Here is a 21,779-nt window from a genome sequence, read left to right on the forward strand (position 1 = left end):
AGTAAGCCTTAGTTTACTTTTAACTTTTATCAAGGTGAGAAGAAAGGAAAGTAACTATTTTTCTTCTTCAAGCACTGCTGGTACCTTTCCATTTCTAGTCATGCTACACTGTAACCAGTGTCTCTACTATTCTGGATTTTATTGGATTGATCACAGATTTTAATTGTATTTTAAAGTGAGTAACAAGTTATAGATTTGTTCTGTTTGATATAACCTGACTCATGTTCTGTAAACATAGGGCCACTGTGGTTGATGATGCTGATTTGAGAGGGTATTTTACTATTGAGTGGTTCTAGTTAGAAACTTTTTTGAGTAAAGCTTAGTTACCTTGTTATAGTACTAGAAAAGCAATTTTAAAATGTGAAAAAACTTAGTAATCCATGTTGGATATTTTAAATAATAGTCATTGAAAGTACTGTGTTTAAAGAATATTGCTTATTCCTCTTATATTGTCATCTTCCTTGGGCGGGGGGTTTGGTAGGGGTTATTTTTTTCTTCTTGGCGAGGTCATTAGACACAGAAATTAAGTGATTTCCTTCCTGGAGAGAGAGAGACTTTTTTTTTTTTCAATTAATTGTTTTTTTTGTTGTTGTTTTTTTGTTTTTAACCCCAAGCATCTTTCCATCCCCTTGAGTTTGGAAAGGAGGAACTAGTGCAGACCAAGTATGTGGTCTTTGGTTGATTGCCCCAGAGCAAATCTCATTATTGAGTGGTTTATTTAGAGTTTCAAAGCACCTTTTCTTTGCCCTCTTTCTCTATTTTAAGTAAGTTTCTGCCTTGATTGGTTAGATTGTTCTGGGTCTCAGAAAGCATATTTTACATTAGTGCCTTTTTACTTGATCACTTTATAAAAAAGTACAGGTGCAGGTGACTCAAATAAAATGGCCCCAAACACCTGGCCTTTTTACTGTGACAGTGCAGAGAGTACTTGGACCACGTCCTTTCCCTAAAAAGGACTTTAACTATTTCTTGGAAAGCTATATTAAGTCTGGATTTTGAGTCTTCATGTTGCTTCTGAAGATGTATGTTTAAATTATAGTTTCTATCATAATAAATTGCATGTTAGTCTCTGGGCATACTAAAAGCCGTGCAAAAATATTCCTGCCAGAGTGATAATTCATGACACAAAACAAGACACTTTCATCAGTACTTCCCATTCCCTGAAATGTGAGATCAAAACTCAGTGAACCGCAGTAATGCTTAGAAAAGACAATATGAATTTAAAAAGACAAATATTACACTGTGATAGAGGTCACTAATATTTGAAGGCCACAAGAAGAGATAAGAAAGTGGTGTCCTTGGGTCACTTGCAGGTTGTGGAGAGAATTGTGGCTCATAGGAAAAGACCAGTATATATGATTGGGAGGGTCACTATTATTTATTAGTTCGGTTATCATTTGTTCCTGCATTATGCCCTGTGCCTGTCTTTTAGGATGTAGGGTAAAATGTATAGGAGAAAATAAGCTGATAGGTATGATTTACCAAAAAGCCTGGTCTCCAAAAAGAACTGAAGTAGATGTTTTTTCTCTTTGTGTGTTAAGCTTTTCTTGTCTTTAATCAAATAAAAGTAAAGCAAAAATGTAGGGTGTGAGGAAACCGACTTCAAAGTAGAGAGCACAGTTCACATTTATGAATGAAAAGCAAACTTGGGTAGTCTGAAAGAAAAACTTAAGGATTGTATATGAAGATTTTAAACCATTATGTCAAGAGAGGCCCTTCAAGGTAGATACCTTTTAAATTCTTGTTTCTCTGTTGGGTAGTGGTCTCTGGCAACGGATAGCTGCTTAATAAATGTTACCTTCTGCAAGCCTTGCTTTTCTAAGATTTTAAACTAGCTCTATAAAATTGTAACATTTGCATGCCCTAGCCCACTAGGGAATTATTTAGCTATATATTGTTGTTGACTGTAAACTTTCCTTTTTTTCCTCCAGTTCTAACTTTTTAAAAATAGTTTCTCCCCAAGCTTTTGAGAGTGAGGAAATGTAAGGTGGAGGTAAATTCAGTGCAGTTTTATCTGAATGTTATCAGAAACTTTGGTTCTTGTTACTTGAACCAGGAATCCCAAATGAGATCTCACTCTGAATTTTAAGTACAGCAGATTCCACCCTTGTTTGGAAAAAAGTTGCTTGAGTGGCATCAAACTTAATAGAGTCCCTGACCTTTTAATTTCTTTATATATATTTTTTTCAATACATTTATTTATTTATTTTTGGCTGTGTTGGGTCTTCGTTGCTGCATGTGGGTTTCCTCTAGTTGTGGAGAAGCAGGGGCTACTCTTCGTTGTGGTGTGCCGGCTTCTCATTGCAGGGGCTTCTCTGGTTGCGGAGCACGGGCTCTAGGCACGCGGGCTTCAGTAGTTGTGGCTCACCGGCTCTAGAGCGCAGGCTCAGTAGTTGTGGCGCCTGGGCTTAGTTACTCCACGGTATGTGGGATCTTCCAGGACCAGGGATCGAACCCATGTTCCCTGTATTGGCAGGCGGATTCTTGAGCACTGTGCCACCAGGGAAGTCCCTTAATTTCTTTTTTAAAAAGGGAGCACCTTAGGGTCAGACCTGGTTAAATTCACTTGGAGGGGAAGTGTTCGGGAATAAAAAAGATGAATTACAATTTTGTTGTTAGGGCATTAAACCAAAAATTGCTAAAAACTGATATCTAGGCTTTCCCTTGCTATTTGGCCTTTGTGACTGCTTACTAGCACCTCCACTGGAGGGTATGATGAAGGGATAAAGGCGAAAAGCTAATTAGTTTAGCTTCTGATGTTTGCTAGCATTAGAGGCTTTGCAGAAATACTGGTCTGATAAGTTGAACTGTCAGGAAAGTTTTGTTAAACTGCTCATATATTGCCATGGAGAACTGAGGATGTTTGAAGACTTTAAGCATATTTCAGAAGATAATGGATTGCTGTTTTTTTGTAGTTAATCTTTAATTCAGTATTCTAAAGGGATAGGTTGATTCAGTGAGATCCCTCGACTTTGGTCAGGTACCCCCTCCTCATCCCCTACCCCCCCAACCTAAGAACTTGTTTGCTTTTGAATTGCTTGGACCCTTCAAGAAATCTTCGATTTTAGTATTGTTCAGAAACACTTGTGTTATTAGAGTTTGCTAGGAAGAGATGAGATAAAAATACATTTTTCCTTCTTTGTTTTTTGTGAAGTAAACTGGTAGGAAACTTGAATTCAGTGATAAGATAGAAATAGGATAAACGTGAATAAATATTTTGATATGTAGTTATCCTTCAAAACAATTTTATTTTTTTTTAAATACAAACATGATCTTACCTGTTTCGTAGCTTGGTCTTTTTTTTTCATTTAGTTATATATCATAGAGATTTTTCACATCAACATAAACAGTTTTTTTTAATAGCTGCAGAATATTCTATTGTATCTTTTAAGTTTAGCTTTTTTTTTTTTTTTTTTGCTATTACAGTTCTTCAGTAAAAGAATTGTCTTCAGCAAAAGAATTGTGCATATATTATTATGTATCTGTGAGAATATTTCTGTTGGATAGGTTCCTAGAAGTGCAGTTACTAGGTAAAAGTCTGAGTAGTTGCATTTAAAATTTTGATAGGTATTGCCTTCAAAAGGCTTATGTAGCCAAATTTAGTAGTTTAAAAGTAACTTAAAAAGTTTGTCGGGCTTCCCTGGTGGCGCAGTGGTTGAGAATCTGCCTGCCAGTGCAGGGGACACGGGTTCGAGCCCTGGTCTGGGAAGATCCCACATGCCGCAGAGCGACTAGGCCTGTGGGCCACAGTTGCTGAGCCTGCGCGTCTGGAGTCTGTGCTCCGCAACAAGAGAGGCCGCGATAGTGAGAGGCCCGCGCACCGCGATGAAGAGTGGCCCCCACTTGCCACAACTAGAGAAAGCCCTCGCACAGAAACGAAGACCCAACACAGTCATAAAAAAAAAAAAAAAAAAAAAAAGTTTGTCGGTCTGAGTGCATGTGCTTGGCAATGTAAATGACCGGAACTTGAGGTAGTTGAAGTCTGTCCTAGATTCAGTTGGTTCCTGCTTCTTTTTTAAAAAATTATTTATTTTATTTATATTCATTTTTGGCTGTGTTGGGTCTTCGTTGCTGAGTGTGGGCTTTCTCTAGTTGCGACCAGTGGGGGCTACTCTTCCTTGCGGTGCGTGGGCTTCTCATTGCAGTGGCTTCTCTTGTTCCGGAGCACAGGCTCTAGGTGCGTGGACTTCAGTAGTTGTGGCACGCGGGCTCTAGAGCACAGGCTCAGTAGTTGTGGCACATGGGCTTAGTTGCTCCGCGGCATGTGGGATCTTCCCGGCCCAGGGCTCGAACCCGTGTCCCCTGCATTGGCAGGCAGATTCTTAACCACTGAGCCACCAGGGAAGCCCCGTTCCTGCTTATTGTTAGATTGTTTTTACTTTATGATCAGACACCCCCATTAACTTTATAATGGATCTCCATCTGATGCATTCAGCATAGACTACTCAGGTTAGCTAACATGTATTGGTCCACTCTCTGCCAGGCGCAGTGCTACATGTAAGGGTAGAGATAAAACAACCCATAACCTTCCTTTTAAGAAATATACAGTCGGGATTGGGGCGGGAGGGCGACAAAACTAGGTGTTTATGTTCCATTATGAGCTGTTGCCCAGGGTGTCGTGGGAGTGCATATTAGACCCTAGAGTGGAAGGGACCTCTAACTTCACCTGAAATGAATGGGGAATAGTTTAAAGAGCATGAGATCTTGAGCTAAAACTTGAAAAGCAAAGGTACAAGGGTATGTAAGAGTCTGGAACTAAATAAGATTCAGGTGGCTAAGGTGGGGACAGGTTGGAGATGAGGCTGAGTGTAAAAGGGGGGCAGATAAATGTGTGGGAGTTTGGGTTCATCCTTACCCTAGAGTCACTGAAGGATTTTAAGCAGGAACACAACATGGTTGGATTTATGTTCCCTCTCTTTTTCCCTTTTTTCCTCCTTCTTTTCTAGTAATCATTTTGGTAGTGGTAGTGGGCACTAGATTGAAGGCTTGCTGAGACAGGAAGAAAGAACAGTTGGAAGATTACTACTGCCTGGATTACTGTAATACGTAAGAGGTTCTGAACTAAGGCAGTGGTATTAAGGATGCAATGAACGTGCCTGTCATTCTATATTGAATCCTCCCTATTTAACCTTCAGTATTCAGTCAGAATGTCATCTCTTTCTGAAGCCTTGCTTGATCCCTTCAGGAAAAACAGTGCTTTATCATCTGGGTTTACCTTCACACCTAATTTCTATCTTCTTATCTTTGGCATTGATGACACTGCTATAATTCTTGGTGTCTCCAGCATTAGACCATGAACTCCTATAGTCTTCCTATTATTCCTGTCTGGTATTAGTATATGTTTAAGTATTAGTATATGTTTAAGATGTCTATGGTAGATGGTAAATCAGTGATTGGGATCGGGATTCATTCACATAGGGCATGTTGAGGGGCAAGAGTTGGTTTTGGATTTGGTGTTGGGGGTAGGGGTGTTGGAAGTAGCTGTATGGGCGATACTGGACCCTCCTTATTCTTTAGGTTTCAACTTAGATGTTTTTCCCCCGGGAAGCCTTCTGTGACCCCACCCACTCTCAGCCTGTGTGAGGGTCCCCTAATGTCCCCCCAGGATTCCCTGATCACAGTGAGTGTCTGTCTTTACTGGTCCATGTCGTCCTTATAGACACTTGGTGTGGGGCTTTGAATGCTGTAGGCATTTTAATAAAATGTCTATTGGAGATAATCAGTTGGTATTTGTTATTGACTTTCCCATAAAGACTAAAATTCAAAAACCTCATGTTTAGCAGTTAAGCTCCTTCCAGTTTAAACCTAGCCTTGTATATAGTGGTAACACAACATTGTAATTCAACTATACTTCAATTAAAAAAAAAGAAAGCATGGGCCTTACAGTTAGAGATTTGAATCGGAGTCCTGCCTCTGCAGCTTGGTAGTTGTGTGATCTTGGGCATGTTACTTAACTTCTGAGCACCAGTTTCCTTATCTATAAAATGAGAATAAGAGTACATACTCGTCTTATAATGTTATTGTGATGATTAAATGAGGATGTGTATGTAAAACATTTAGCACAGTGACAGACGCAGTAAAAGGTCAATTAATGTTAGTGAACATTAGAGCATTTAGTGAATGTTAGAACAATCATAATAATAACCTCTTCTCCAACCAGAGCTATGATTCCCTTAGTAATTATAAAACCTAAGAAGCCCTGCCCTGTTGGCATAGAGAGTGTTAGGGACTGGGGTGGTGAGGTCCACATTATTTCTTTGTTTTATAATAAAAATTTTGCTGCCCACTCCCTGTTGTATTCCATAACAAATCTACATTTGTAAAAGAAATACAAAAAAAAAATACTTTCCAGTGTGTTCCATAATGTAGCTTTTGGTACTTCATCACGAAGCACGTAACACTTGGTTCATCCAAGTTCTGTGGATCATCTCCCAAATCCTTCCCTATTATTTTGATTGTGTCAGTTTCTTGATTAGAATTTCCTCATCTTTCTCTGCTTAGCACAATCTTACACGTGAAAGCCTCCCTCTAGGTCTTTTTTAACTACTCTAGCCCTGTCAGTAAGTGTTCTCAGTGCTTACTATGTACCAAGCTCTAGCTAGATAAAGTTAGTGAGCATACAAAGAGGGATGTTAAAGAACTTCTCCTGTCTCGGAAATAGAATAAATTAATATTAATAAATTGACAACTAGGGAACATTCAGATGATTTTAATTGAGTGATGACTTTAAGTGCATTGTACAGTTTAAGCAGGAAGAAAGTGATGTGAATCTGAATAGTCTGGAAAAGTTGTTGTGGAGATGCTGTGTATTGAAGGATTAAGTTTTGGACTTAAAGGGTAGAAGGACCTTCCAGGTAGAGGCAGCAGCATAGGCAAAGATTATGGAGTTGAATCTGGGGGCAGGGAGTTCTAGGTCTAAGCCAACTGATGCACTTGCTTTGATATTGTTTTAAGTTTCATCTCGGAGAATTTGGACTCATGAGAAAGGTACTAGGAGTTATTCTAGAGTAGAGAAGAGAGGCGATAAAAAGAATGGATTATGGAATGGATTAGAGGACTGAGGCATCAGTCAGGAAGCTGTTATGATAATTTAGATGTGAGCTGATGCAGATGCGGGCTGGGTTTGGGTTGGCCCTGTTAGGAAAGGAGAGGATACCCCAAAACTGAACAGCCCCCCCCACCTGTACAGCTTTATGAGAAATAAATGAGATTTTTATCATTAAGGAGCTGAAATTATAAAGGAAAAGACAGCCTTCTCTCTTGTTTCCTAAGAGTCTTTTACCTTTTCTGTTTATGTCACTTATTTGGCCCTTCTGCAGACTTTAGGCCCTTCCAAAGCCTGGAGGAGACTTCGACCATTCCACTGTGGTGAACACCTTAGTTGAGATTCTTGTTGTATCCTATCTGGATTATTGCAGTAGCTTCTTCATTGGTCTTTGACTTTTTACTTTCTTTTAATCTGTCCTACCCAACTGGTCTCTGAAGCACAGTTCTCATGTGTCACTCCCCATGTGAAAAACCTTTAATGACTTTCTACTGCCTTTTAGTCTGAGTAAAGGCTGGCTATTGAAGGTTGTCCATTAATGATCTGGCTTCAAACTTCCTTTTCACCTTTTTCTATAGTGTTTTCTCTGTTACAATATGCTTTATATTTCAAGCAAATTGATCATTTCTTTCAACCTCCAGGATATCCTATGTTTTCCCACAGTTTTGCCTTTTCCTGTGCCTTTTCCTCTTACTAGAATGCCACATTACCCTTCTTTTACCCCAGCCTTCTACATAATGAAATTTTAGCTAATTTTCAAGTTTCAGCTGAAATTTTGATAACTTCACAGACACTTCCCTAACCATCCTTCCTCTGGCTATTTCTTTGTTTTGTGCAGAGTAATGAGGTAATGGTGGGAAGAGGTTAGTAGAAGCCACATTATGGGCAAGCTTCTTTTCCCCCATTTGATTTTTGCTTCTGTTTTCAGTGAAAGTGCGGTTGTTGGCCACCCAAATGGCCAGACCCTTCCCTTTGGGTCCCGGCAGCTTATCAACATTTTTGCAAGGTGGATGCTGCCAGTTTATTCTTGTGTAACTGGACTCCTGTCTTGGGAATTTACAAGGAATAAGGCATGGTTCTCATTTGCAGGTGTGGAGTTAGTTTTGACTTGCACTATTTGAAGCAGCCAGATATGTGTGCTTTCTGGAAATCTGTATATACAGAAATATGTATGTATATACAGAAATATGTATGTATGTACAGACATCTGTAGCTGTAGAGAGAATCTGTCTCTAGACAGTGGTTCTCAATTGGGGGTTGTGATTTTGCCCCCTGGGGGACATTTGTCATTTCTGGAGGCATTTTTGGTTGTCATAATTTATAGGAGAGGAGAGTGCTGCTGGCATCTAGTGCATGTAGAGGCCAGGGATGTTGCTAAACCACCTGCAGTGCACAGGAGAGATCCCCTTCCTCCACAACGAAAAATAATTTGGCACAAGTCAGTAGTGCTGATGTTGAGGAACTCTGTCCTAGGGGTGTACTTTGGCTTCCCAGTGCTACTTGTGTTAGGTGGAAGTTTGTTCTTGAATCTGTATTTCAGTTTATAATAATAGAATCATAAGCACAGGAAGGGGCCCTAGAGGTCACATATTTGAACTGTATTCTAACTTGTATCCCTCAGAACAGTGTTCTGCAAGATATTAGTAGGTGTAATGGAAAAATGATGTTTATTTGTTAAAGGTGCAAATATTTGAGTATTCAGTATAATGAAGTGTGTTGTGAATCTTCATCAAGGAAGTTTCTCCTAAATGTGTTTGCCTGCTGAACCCATTTGACATCTTGCAGTCCCCAAAATGCTTTCTTGGAACTGGGAGGGAGACTGTTATTACCTAGCCCAAACTTTTATAGCCTTTTAAAGGACCTTGATAAGATAGCCCTTCTTTTTGTCTCTTCAAGGTTACTGCTGAATCTTAGTTTATGTCAGTGACAGCAGGTACATTAGCTCCATCTTTTTTTTTTTTTTGGGTCAGATTGTGGTTTATTAGATGAACTAAAAAATTGGAATATTTTAGGTTCCTTTATTCTAAATGTACAATATAACTTTACTATCTGTCCCCACCAGTGAATTGGAAATTATAATCCCAGCCCGAAACCTACCACCCAGGTTGTTATGAGGATTAGTAAGTAATTATAGCTTTTAATGCTTTGTATTCTTTGGAGAAAGGTGATTTATCATAAACTGTTTTTGTAAAACTGCTTAAGTCTGACAGTTTTTCTCTGCTCTGAATTGTTGAGTAGTGATGTTTTTTGGGATTCAAGTGGGATGGGAATCGTTTCAATCAACATTTTGCTCATTATGTTAAATTTAAGAAAGTTATTGTGATATTTTGCCTTATTCACATTTTTTGGCTCTTTAGGAATTTGCGTTATTTTTGCTTCCTTCCTTTTTATTATATAAGCAATACATGTTTATGGTGGAAACATTACATAAGCCAGAAAATAAAAGACAAAAGAATCTTATCACCTACTTTTAAAAACAGAAATGAGGTCATAGTATATGTTTTATTTTTTAACACCTTTTTTTTTCATTTAACATTTTTTCATTTCAGTAATGTTTGCTTTTTGTCTATAGGTTATAATAACAGTGCAAATAATGGGTGCTTGTGCCAGGCACTAGGTTAAGTAATTGAAAGTATTTTATTTAATCATCACAGCAGCCTTCTGAGGTCCGCTCTGTTTTTTGCAGATGAGGAAATTGAGGGAGCAGAATAGTTAAATAATTTAAATACAGGTGGAGCCAGGATGTGAACCTGGACCGGCTCCCCTTATCCGTGAGTGTCTTTGGGAGTAATATTGCATCTCAGCACAGCGTTTCAAGTCAATGAAGGGAGAGGGGTGTAGTTTTTAATAGATATATTTATATATATATATATATTTTAATAATTAATTAATTTTTATTTTTGGCTGTGTTGGGTCTTCGTTTCTGTGCGAGGGCTTTCTCTAGTTGTGGCAAGCGGGGGCCACTCTTCATCGTGGTGCATGGGCCTCTCACTATCATGGCCTATCTTGTTGCGGAGCACAGGCTCCAGACGCGCAGGCTCAGTAGTTGTGGCTCACGGGCCTAGCTGCTCTGCGGCATGTGGGATCTTCCCAGACCAGGGCTCGAACCCGTGTCCCCTGAATTAGCAGGCATATTCTCAACCACTGAGCCACCAGGGAAGCCCTAATATATTTTTTTTAACAGTAGTTTTGGTGTAGAAAGATAAAGATTTAGGAGTTAGGAATGGAATTTCTTCTGAAGACTTCACTTTTCCCTTTCCCTATTTATTGAGACAATTGTTTTAGTAACTACTCTTTGCAATGCATCCTGTGGGGATATTGAGACCAAGGAGGGAGTGTAAGCAAAATAAATTCGCTTTTGAGGTGTATGTGATTAATGTCAAGTTCTCGGACTGCTTGCAGAGGGTCAGAGAAATCTTGAAAGAGATGGGATTTGAGTCAGCAGGTTTTTCTTTTAAGTTGTGAATTTTTAAGAACTGAATAATTCTGAAATAACTTTGGAATGTTTACTGCTTAAGTACCTTCTGTGGTGTGATGTTAATTACACCCCTCTTTTTACGTGAGCTGTGTGAACATGGGTTTTCCTCAGTAAGTTTTGTGGAAGCTGTGTAACATCTGTGCCCTTGCTTGAGTCCCCAGAGGGAGGCTGTTTCCTGCTATTTCTGAGACTTAACTGTAGTGCTTTTGGGTAGTAGGCTACATCTACTCTCATATGCTGTATTAATCATGTGGCACTGATAATGTGCCTCCTTGCATTGCCAGTATCAAGTGTGTATTTTTTTTTTTTTTGGTTTATTTATTTATTTATTTTTGGCTGTGTTGGGTCTTCGTTTCTGTGCGAGGGCTTTCTCTAGTTGCGGCAAGCGGGGGCCACTCTTCATCGCGGTGCGCGGGCCTCTCACTATCGCGGCCTCTCTTGTTGGGGAGCACAGGCTCCAGATGCGCAGGCTCAGTAGTTGTGGCTCACGGGCCTAGTTGCTCCGCGGCATGTGGGATCTTCCCAGACCAGGGCTCGAACCCGTGTCCCCTGCATTGGCAGGCAGATTCTCAACCACTGCGCCACCAGGGAAGCCCTCAACTGTGTATTGATATCAGTTCGAAAGAGGATATTGAGTTGATGGGAAAGATCAGATAGTGATTTTTGTTTATGGGAGAAAATGCCTTTTATAAAATTGACTCAAGGTATTTTGAATAAAGAACTTACATTGGTTCATCTGTCAATTCAACCAGTGTAACATAACTATTTTTTATTACATTAGGAATTATTTTTAAATTTAAAATAAGAAATAGGAAAAGTGGACGTAGAACAGTTAGTCACACAGAATGCCATATGCTAGAAAGTCCATGAGGATAAAACTCTGTAATCCCCAGAAGATCTAGTTTAATGAATATAGGATGTTTGTTAAAGTTATTATAAGCTTAGAGTGAGAAAATTTTGGCAGTTACATAGAGCAGTAGTCAAATTTGACCTATAAGTGTATTGGTATTTGTACGGATGTTTTCTCAATCATTTACTTAAATATTTTGATACTAATGATTTGAATTGCCATATTATGAAGAATCTTGGTGTAGTACTATAGGGCTTACCATCCTATGTTGATTTTTATCTAAAGATAAAATGTTTGACCAAATTGGAAGTTGCTGTCATTTTTTTTTCTGAGGGAGGAGAAGGTTGTGTTTAGTTCAGTGATTCATAAACTTTTTGGTCTCAAGGCCCCTTTTCACTTATAAAAAATGTTGGAAACCACAGAGAACTTTTATGGGTTATTATCAGTAGTTGATTAGAAACCTCAAGAAATTCAAAGAATAATTATTTACGGGGAATTCCCTGGCGGTCCAGTGGGTAGGACTCCGCGCTTTTACTGCCGAGGGCGCAGGTTCAATCCCTGGTTGGGGAACTAAGATCCCACAAACCAAGCAGTGTGGCCAAATTTAAAAAAAAAATTATTTACGAGTTCATTTAAAAATAACAAACCTATTACATATTCTGAAAATAACTTTTTACCAGAACAAAAAAAATATTAAGTGTGAATGGCATTATTTTACATTTTTGCAAATCTTCCTAATGTCTGGCTTAATAGAAAACAGCTGGGTTCTCCTGTCTGCTTCTGCATTCATTCTATTGTGATATGTTGTTTTGGAATTATATAAAGAAAATCTGACCTTGTACAGATGTGTAGTTTGGAAAAGAGAGGAGTATTTAAATAGCCTTTTAAAGTGTGGCTATCCTTTGACACTATACTCAAACTTGACAAATAGTAGTTTCATAAAGGTTAGCTGCACTGTGGAATCTAAAGCTGTGTCAGTGAGCTTTTCATACTCTGTCACATTAATCCATTGGCTTGTCTTGCACTTATTTTACCCATGCACTCGTTTCTAACAAGCTTGGTCATTTGGTCATTCACTGAGTTATGCAGATCTTACGAAGGTTGACACATTTCATTATGAGGTATCAAATTCTCATTCACTAATATCAGCAGTAGTCTACTTAATCAAGACTTCAGTATTGGGGAAACGTTCAAGCTCATGGTGGTGGATACACGTTTTCAAAATACTTATTTTTGCTTGAAAACTCAGATTTTCTCATTGGCAACAAACATCATCATTGGGTTTCCTTGAAGTGACAGGTTCACTTTGTTCATTTTCAAGAAAATGTCTGCTAACTATTCAAGTCTGAATAATCATAGTTTGTCAGTTGTTCTGCCAAGTAAAAATAGTGTTCCGTGAGGGAAGCTTCTAGTTCAGCTTGTAACTCAGTTGTACTAGTGCTTTTTCTCAGATTTCTTAAAGTAGCAGAAGTGCTTTATGTCTACTTTCCCTTCATTGCGCAGAATATTTGTATATCTATATATACACACACACACTGAAGACTCGAGTGGAGATTTAATAAAGTTCATTATTTTCATATTTCACCAAGGATATCAAAGGTCAGTGGTACTAACCTATTTATTTATTTATTTTTAAATGAATAGAGAATACATTGACCAGTGGTTATTAGTAGTTTGGTGCCTCTGCCCTGAATTGTGCAAAGGTACCAGTAGTTTTGCTCAGACTTGTTTTTGTACCCTTAGTGCAAATGTCAGCACTATGAAAAAAGGCAAATAACGTTTAATATTATTACGAAAATGCTTTGATCTTGTGGACCTCTGAAATGGTCTTCGAGTTCTCAGGAAGTCCATAGGCCACACTTTAGGAACAGCTGGCTTCGTTCTTTGCATAGATTTCCTTTTACTCTCAGACCAGATAAATCAAAGGGGATAAAGAAGTGGCAAATGGCTGAGGTTTTTAGCTTGGGTTACTAAATGAAAGCAATACTGTTACCTGAGATGATAAAAATGGGTAAGGAGTAAAAAGAAAGTCAGTTTTGAGTTTCAGGGGGCTTGAGGAACATAGGTGGGGATGTTGATTAGTGCAGCTGAGCATGTTTTTCTGAGTTCTAGGAGGCCTTACCATGTTGCTATAGTGGTTGTTGCCAAGGAAGTGAGTTGAGAGAGAAGAGGGCAGAAGAATGGACCTTGTTGTCAAGGACATCTGGAAAGGAGAATTTCAAGAAGATTGGGGTGGTCAGCACTACCTAATGCTCCAGAGAAGTCAGATAGAATGCGGACTGAGGCTTGAGCTTTGGATTTGATAATGAGATTACTGGTGACCTTTGCCAGAGCAGTAGGAGTAGAAGCCAGATTATAGAAGAGTGAGAAGTGCAGAGGCAGCTATTTATAACTATTTTTTCAAGAAGTTTTGGGGTAAAGGAAAGAGACACATCAGTTGGGCAGTTAATTTGAGAGGTGGGCCGTACTGAGGACAGCAAAAGAAAAGAAAATTGATGAAGTGAACTGGTAACACAGGTGTGATACAGTTAAGCTTTTAGTATGATCTGTCTTGCAGAGAAGTGGGAAGCTGACGAACATTGGATCCTTTGGCCAGAAAAATGTACAGACCTGTGACAATTGGCATACAAACTTTTGGTAGGGATGAGGAGTTCCTTACTAATTCTTTTCTGTTTAATTACTGGGTGCTTAGTTTGATACATTTGCTTTAAATTCACTAATTTCAAGAAGTTTTAAAGATATTTTTCTTTTAGATGCAGATGATTTAACTTTAACAGTCTGTGGCTACGTTCAATTTATGGTAACAAGTGACAAAAAAGGATGGAATTCTTTCTTTTGTGCAGGGATTGTGGCCCTGCCCCAACACACCTCCCCTTTTGGTTTGAGTGTTTTTCTTCTGGAGGCAGAGTTTGGTTAACAGCCTCAAGTAATGTTTGTATTAAAAACATGTGTGTTGTTTTCTAACGTGCTTGTATTTCTAACTTCCTTTTCTTCTTTCTCTTCTAGTCTGTTCTCTGGGGAGGCGGTAAGGGGCTGTGGAGCTGGCCTCGGCACCGGGAGAGGCTGGACTTCCTGTCTCTCTGTGCTGAATGGCTGCGATGGCGCCCGCTCTCACTGACGCAGCAGCTGAAGCACACCATATCCGGTTCAAACTGGCTCCGCCATCCTCCACTTTGTCCCCCGGCAGTGCCGAAAATAACGGCAACGCCAACATCCTTATTGCTGCCAACGGAACCAAAAGAAAAGCCATTGCTGCAGAGGACCCCAGTCTAGACTTCCGAAATAATCCTAACAAGGAAGACTTGGGAAAGCTGCAACCACTGGTGGCGTCTTATCTTTGCTCCGATGTAACATCTGTTCCCTCAAAGGAATCATTGAAATTGCAAGGTGTCTTCAGCAAGCAGACAGTACTTAAATCTCATCCTCTCTTATCTCAGTCCTATGAACTCCGAGCTGAGCTGTTGGGGAGACAGCCAGTTTTGGAGTTTTCCTTAGAGAATCTTAGAACCATGAATACAAGTGGTCAGACAGCTCTGCCACAAGCACCTGTAAATGGGTTGGCGAAGAAATTGACTAAAAGTTCAACACATTCTGATCACGACAATTCCAGTCCCCTTAATGGGGGAAAACGAGCTCTCACGTCATCTTCTCTTCAGGGGGGTGAAGTGGTGGCATCTGAATCTGGGGACTTGAAAGGAGGTATGACCAATTGCACTCTTCCACATAGAAGCCTTGATGTAGAACACACAACGATACTTAGCAATAATAGCACTGCAAATAAATCTTCTGTAAATTCCATGGAACAGCCGCCGGCACTTCAAGGAAGCAGTAGGTTATCACCTGACACAGACTCCAGTTCTAACTTGGGGTGTGTCAAGTTAGAGGGTAAAAAGTCTCCCCTGTCTTCCATTCTTTTCAGTGCTTTAGATTCCGACACAAGGATATCAGCTTTACTACGGCGGCAGGCTGATATTGAGAGCCGTGCCCGCAGGTTACAGAAGCGCTTACAGGTTGTGCAAGCCAAGCAGGTGGAGAGGCATATACAGCATCAGCTGGGTGGATTTTTAGAGAAAACTTTGAGCAAACTGCCAAACTTGGAATCCTTGAGGCCCCGGAGCCAGCTGATGCTAACTCGAAAGGCTGAAGCTGCGTTGAGAAAAGCTGCCAGCGAGACCGCCACTTCAGAGGGACTTAGCAACTTCCTGAAAAGTGATTCGATTTCAGAAGAATTGGACAGATTTACAGCCAGTGGTATAGCCAACTTGAGGTGCAGTGAACGAGCATTTGATTCAGACGTCACTGACAGTAGTTCAGGGGGAGAGTCTGATATTGAGGAGGAAGAACTGACCAGAGCTGATCCTGAGCAGCGCCACTTACCCCTGTGAGTAGAATCGTGCATAATGTCATTCTTGGGAAATGTTTGGACAAGGGAGAAAGAGTTGGTGAATTCCCATCATGGGAAGAATGGGCTTCTTTGTATATAGGTGCCTAGGTTTTTTTCGTTTGTCTTTTTCCTAATTTTAGGTAGGTGGGTGCATATATACCTGCTAGTGAAGAAATGGAAGGTATATTTGGTACAGCGTTGTGTTGCTGTAGGGTAAAAGCTGTTAATTTTCCATTGAAATCTTACTAAGAAAAAAACTGGAAGACTTCCAATTTGTATAACTGTACCCATCCTTTCAGAGTGAATAATTAGATTTCTTTTGAAACTATATGTAGGATATTTTTGTAAGTTTATAAGGCTTGACTTCAGATTTTGTTGTTTCTAGTAAGTGGGGCCAAAAGTTTAGTTGACCTAGTTAAGTTCGCTGGAATTTATAGTTGCTTCTAATTGAGCTTTCAGCAGAGAATGTACCCAGCCTTTAACACTTGAGATTTCCGTATGTTTTAAGGACTAATAATCAGAAAATGCTTCAGAGTACTTTATAGGTTGCCTCCAAGCACAGTCTGCTTTCACAACCTCATTCTCTCCCTAAAAGAAACCATCTTTATCAGATTTGGATTTTATTTTCTCTCAGTTAAGTTAAATGTATTGACATATTTGGGATAAATTGGTACTGGATTTTCAAAATCTGTTGGCTTGAGGAAAATTATTCATAAGCTTTGTGTGGCACTTTAGATGGACCTGGTTGAGCCAGAGGTGCTTTACTCTTGTTCTTCCCTCCTGACCCTGCATTCTGCTCCTTACAGATAAGGAAGTAAAATATATCTCCTTAGAGATAGATCAATCTACATTTATCGAGACTTATGAGAGAGTAAACAGAGTAGTTGGAAAAGAAGGGCAGGGGAGTTGACTAGTAGATCTTCTTTCATTTCCTCTTTGGGTAGGGATGTTGTAAAGGTTGGATTACTAGAGAAGGCTGAAATAGGTGGATATGTTGGAATAATTGGCTTTCCCTTGCCTGAAATAAAAAGGTGACTAAGCTTTTCACTGGAGGATTTGTTGAGACAGCTACGCTTTTAAACATAAGTAAATTTCCTTTTTTTTTTTTTCAGTTTTGTTTGTTATTCACATGGATAACACTGTATCCGAGTATGAAATTTTGGTTTGTGTTTCTATTTTGAGTGAAAAAATCTGGATAATTTTGCTGTATTTTTTCCTCGTAGACCAAATTCCATTACCATTTGTTAGTTTACTGTGCTCAAAAGTCCATTTCTATATTCAGGTCTAAAGCAAATAAATTTCAGAGCCTTGCTACTGCTGTAACATAGTTACCGTTCCTTAAATGGATTAGTAGCTTAAATCAGCTTGCCAGTATTTGTGGCATTATCCCCACTGCTTTGCTGCGTAAACCACTGTTTTAAGAAATCTTGGTTAACAGTTGAATATTTCGTGTTTAAGAGTAATTTTGTGTAACATACTGTAGTTGAAACATTTTAAGTTTCCTGTACTTATTTTGTGTATTTGATGAAGAAAAACACCTAGACTCTATAAGCTTAATGTTTTCAGGATACATTGTATTGGAAACATTTCTGAGTTTTGGTAATGTTGTGGGTAACTGTTCCAACCCAGTGAAATGAAAATACCTACCAGAGAACTTTTTTTATTTCGTGGGGTAGTCTAGTGATTTGAAAAGACCTCTTAGTCCAATCACTTCGTTTTGGGTTTTCTTCTCACATAATGGTTTGTTGATTGGCAGGGTGTAAATTATAAGGACAACTGAGGGATCATTTTAGGAAACTTTTTGGGATCAGTCTAATCCTCTTACAATGAAATCAACTAAATAATGCTTTAAAAAGTTGAGTTTCCATGCTTCAGATCATATTATAAAGTAAGGACAATTTGAACACTAAAAGTACTGTCAAATAAATATACTTTTTGCACATTATGATATATATGAATTTATTGACAAATTAAAACCACCAATAAAGTGTAAATACTTTTAAGTTCTTGTTAAGGAAGGTTACCAGATTGGCTACTAAGGCTAGTATTTAGCCAGGTGTTTGTTGACCTGAGTATTTTAAAGATTTTCAGCAATTGGCCAGTGAGAGTGGATGCATTGCTTTGATTAAAAAAGAAAAAAAAAAAAAGAGGTTCTTTGGATGCTGAGAAGCCTTTTCTTTGTGACTTAATAGTCCCTCCCAAATCTTATAACCAGATTTATAATTCTTCAGTCCTGGAATAAGAAGTTAGTTAACTCTTCAGGAGCTTGACCCAGCTGGTGAATTTCAACTTTTTACCTCTTACAGTAGCCTGTCTAGTATTTCACTCCTTTGCTGAAGTACTGTCAGAGATAAAGTCAATAAATTTAGTCTGGGCAACCATAATGAAAATATTTAGTAGAGAAGACTGTTGAAATGAATTGTTTTTAAATGATGTTGCTTAAATTACATTACAAGTGGATGGTTCTCTGAAAATTACAAGCTTTCACCAAGAATTCATGTGTGTTTTTCCTTATTTCCTATGTTTTTTCCAAGAGGAAAATCAATGATTCATTGTAAATCCTAGGCACATGCTAGCGTAGCAGAATGATTGGTTTTATATGTTGTTGAGAATTGTGTATTTATCATTTTACAGTTAGTAAATTCTAATATTGCTGGATGAGACATGTTTAGAGAAGTTCTTTCCTTTTCCTTTTTTTTTTTCGTTAACTGATTTTATGTTTAAAACTGTTATACCTTTTTATTTTAAGCTCTTTTTGGAAAATCATCCAAAAATGTTATATTTGTATATCTTCCTGTCTTGGTACATGTAACTACTACTTTGGAAAATCTGCATTACATTGGGTTTGACCTATATCATTGTTTAGTAACAACACTGTGGAATGAGCAGGAATTTAAACATCATTTAAAAAAAATTTTTTTTTTTAATTGAAGTATAAATACTTTGATTTACAATGTTTTGTTAGTTTCTGGTAAACACCAAAGTGATTCAGTTATACATATATCTACGTATATTGTTTTTCATATTTTTTATATGGTTTATTACAGGGTATTGAATATAGTTCGCTGTGCTATACAGTAGGACCTTGTTTATCTATTTTATATATAGTAGTTTGTATCTGCTAATTGCAAACTCCTAATTTATCCCTCCCCCACCCCCTTTCCCTTTTGGTAATCATAAGTTTGTTTTCTATGCCTGTGAGTCTGTTTCTGTTTCATAAATAAGTTCATTTGGGTCATGTTTTAGATTCCACATGTAAGTGGTATCATATGGTATTTGTCTTTCTCTTTCTGATTTACTTCACTTAGTATGATAATCTCTAGGTCCGTCCATGTTGCTGCAAATGGCATTTCATTCTTTTTTTTTGGCATTTTTTTATTATTGGAGTGTAGTTGCTTTACAATATTGTGTTAGTTTATACTGTACAGCAAAGTGAATCAGCTTTACGTATAGATATGTCCCCTCTTTTTTGGATTTCCTTCTCATTTAGGTCACCAGAGAGCATTGAGTAGAGTTCCCTGTGCTATACCATTCTTTTTAAAAACGTCATCTTCTTGATCGAGGGACTAGAAAGGAAGCTGTATGTTTCAATAAATACCTCAATGTTTAATTCTTAATTGTAGAAGTAGGAATAGAAGCATTTATTGATAGTTATCTCGTGTGTATATAACAAGAACTGTTGAATGTGTGCTTGTGTGCCCGCACTCTCTTCTTCACTTTAGTTTTTCTTTGTATTCCTCCTTCTCATTTCTAAGAGTTCTGCTATTTTGTTAGGAATTCCTGGACCTATACCTAGTTTTGCTGAATTTAGTTTTCATTTTATTACCCTTGTGCTTATAAACTTTTATAGTAAGTACCTGTAAAGAAAAAATTGTTTTCCAGATATTCTCTTAAATGTATTCTTAGATCAGCAGTGTTCTGAGTACCTGGATAGTTTGTAGACCTCTTTTCCCTAAAAAACAAAAAACTCTGTAAACTGTTATTATAGGCTTATCTTGAAGGTTAGAATAAAAATGATTCCATAAAACATTTCGTTAGTGACTACAGAAGTATATGTTGTTTTATATGTAAAATATATCTTTATGTTACACAATGCCTTCTTTATAAGGACTTCAGGGCAAAGATATGCAACCAAGAATAATTGTATTTTTTCCTAAGCTTTTAAGTCTGTTTTTATTACCTGGCTGTTATAATTTGTGTTGTTCACTAGGTCTCCATTTTCCTCTTGGCTTTTGGAAGTTTAGAGCCAAATTTGTAGGACTTATTGTTGTACTTTTTTTTTAAGCCTCATTCTTGGCTTCGTTTTATTCTCCCTGTTCTTGTTTTATTTTCATGTTTTTATTTTTTAAAATTTATTCTAACCTATGTTTTATTTGTCTGGTAGCCTCCTGAAGTCTGTTCCAGATCAAGGTTGAGTAAAAATTAACTAGATGCTCAGTTTAGTGACACTAAAGAAGTTATTTGAATTTTGATTGTCTTGATTGCGGTGACTTTTCTATGTTTCTGGGGAATTTCACCCTTTTGGAGTTGTTCGTGAAGACTTCAGGGTATAATGAATGACTAGTGTGTTTGTTGATTTTGCTTTTTAGTTACTGTGGAATGTTTTGTGTTATAGCTCGTACTTGAATTTATTAAGTATTCACAGATGATGTTGCCAAAGATGGCAGTCCACTTGATTTGTCCTTATTTTCCTATTCCTTGTCCTTTCACAAAATGATGGAGTGAGAGGTCTATTAGCTGGAAAGCTAACATCTAACCCTTCTTTGCTACAGACTAGCTATAGGGCTAATCATGTAACCGCCTTTCCTAATATAAATGAGGAAATTGATCTCTAGGGCTTAAACTACTTTGAATTGTGACAGCTCTGTCTTTAACATTGATGGAGCTATTCTCAGCACCATTTTTTTGCATTTGGGGAGTCTGAGGCAAAGTTCCCTGTTAAGTCACTGGTGTACCTCGAAACAAAATGGCTTTCTTGACTTGTGACTTAGCGCTTTGATTCTTTTACTACCTTAGGTCCCCTTTCCGCCCCATAATCCATTAAAATGATTATTGTGGATCTTACTGGGTGCGATACATACGTGGGAATATTCCATCATGTTCTTAGAGAAGTTACTTCAGAGCTGAGTAAACTTTCACTTGTCAAACACCTTGTTCTAATTTAATCTAATCATCTTTATGTTTTTTTTTTCTTTTTCTGCTAGCCTGCATATGACATCCAGTGGCAGAAATAGGAACTTCTGTATTTTCTCCATCTTCCGCCCCCCCTGCTTTTTTTCTGAGAAGTTATGTAGGTAGTGAGAATTATTCTTGGTGCTTCTTGTATGATTCTGAAGGAAGGAAGTTAGGCAGCAGGAATTTGGAGGTTACCCGTTTGCTGCAGATCTAGTTGCTCCAAATATTTTCTGTTGCCTTGGGATTGGTGTTTTCATTCTTTAAAATTGAGTGAAGTACAGTTGACCCTTGAACAACAATGGGGTTAGGGTTGCCCACCCTCTCTGCAGTTGAACATCCATGGCCCTCTGTATCCATGGATTCCACCAACCACAGATCGTATTAAATGTTGAAAGAAATCTGCGTCTAAATGGATGTGCACAGTTTAAACCCATGTTGTTCAAGGGTCAGTTGTACTCTTTTAAAGTGATCATATATATAAGTACCTATGAGCGAACGTGTGAGACGTGAGAGATGCCATAGGTAAATAAACTGAGTTTCTAGCCACAAAAAGTTTATAGTTTTGATGTGTATTGGAGACATGGTAGATAAAGATGACTACTTAGAACAGTGCCTGGCCATATAGTAATATACGGTAAATGTTGGGTGATACAAATGAAATAGGAAGAGATCACAGCTGGTTGATGGAATTGGAAAGAAAGGATATTAGAAATGAGCCGTGAAGGATGGCTAGGATTTTGATAGAAGGTTGTCTTGGTTGTGGCCTGATGAGGTAGGTCAGTACAGGAAGAAGGCACAGCATACACAGAGAGGACAGAGACTAAAAGGCATGGGGCTTTAGTGGCTA

General features: G+C 38.3%; 1 protein-coding gene across 7 annotated transcripts in view; it reads left to right on the plus strand.

Moving 5' to 3' along the window:
• The window catches only part of KANSL1 (KAT8 regulatory NSL complex subunit 1), a 188,010-nt gene that overhangs the window by 31,580 nt on the left and 134,651 nt on the right, over nt 1-21,779 (plus strand). For 6 of the 7 annotated variants that reach the window (XM_059907027.1, XM_059907028.1, XM_059907026.1 and 3 more), the window contains one exon: nt 14,380-15,754. In XM_059907027.1, the coding sequence (XP_059763010.1) occupies nt 14,463-15,754 (1,292 nt within the window). In that variant the 5' untranslated portion in view covers nt 14,380-14,462. Of the gene's footprint in view, nt 1-12,952; nt 12,973-14,379; nt 15,755-21,779 lie in introns of those variants that run through there. The other variant, XM_059907029.1, reaches the window with a different exon arrangement.

Source organism: Balaenoptera ricei, chromosome 20 (assembly GCF_028023285.1).
Source record: "Balaenoptera ricei isolate mBalRic1 chromosome 20, mBalRic1.hap2, whole genome shotgun sequence".
Classification (NCBI taxonomy): Eukaryota; Metazoa; Chordata; class Mammalia; order Artiodactyla; family Balaenopteridae; genus Balaenoptera; species Balaenoptera ricei.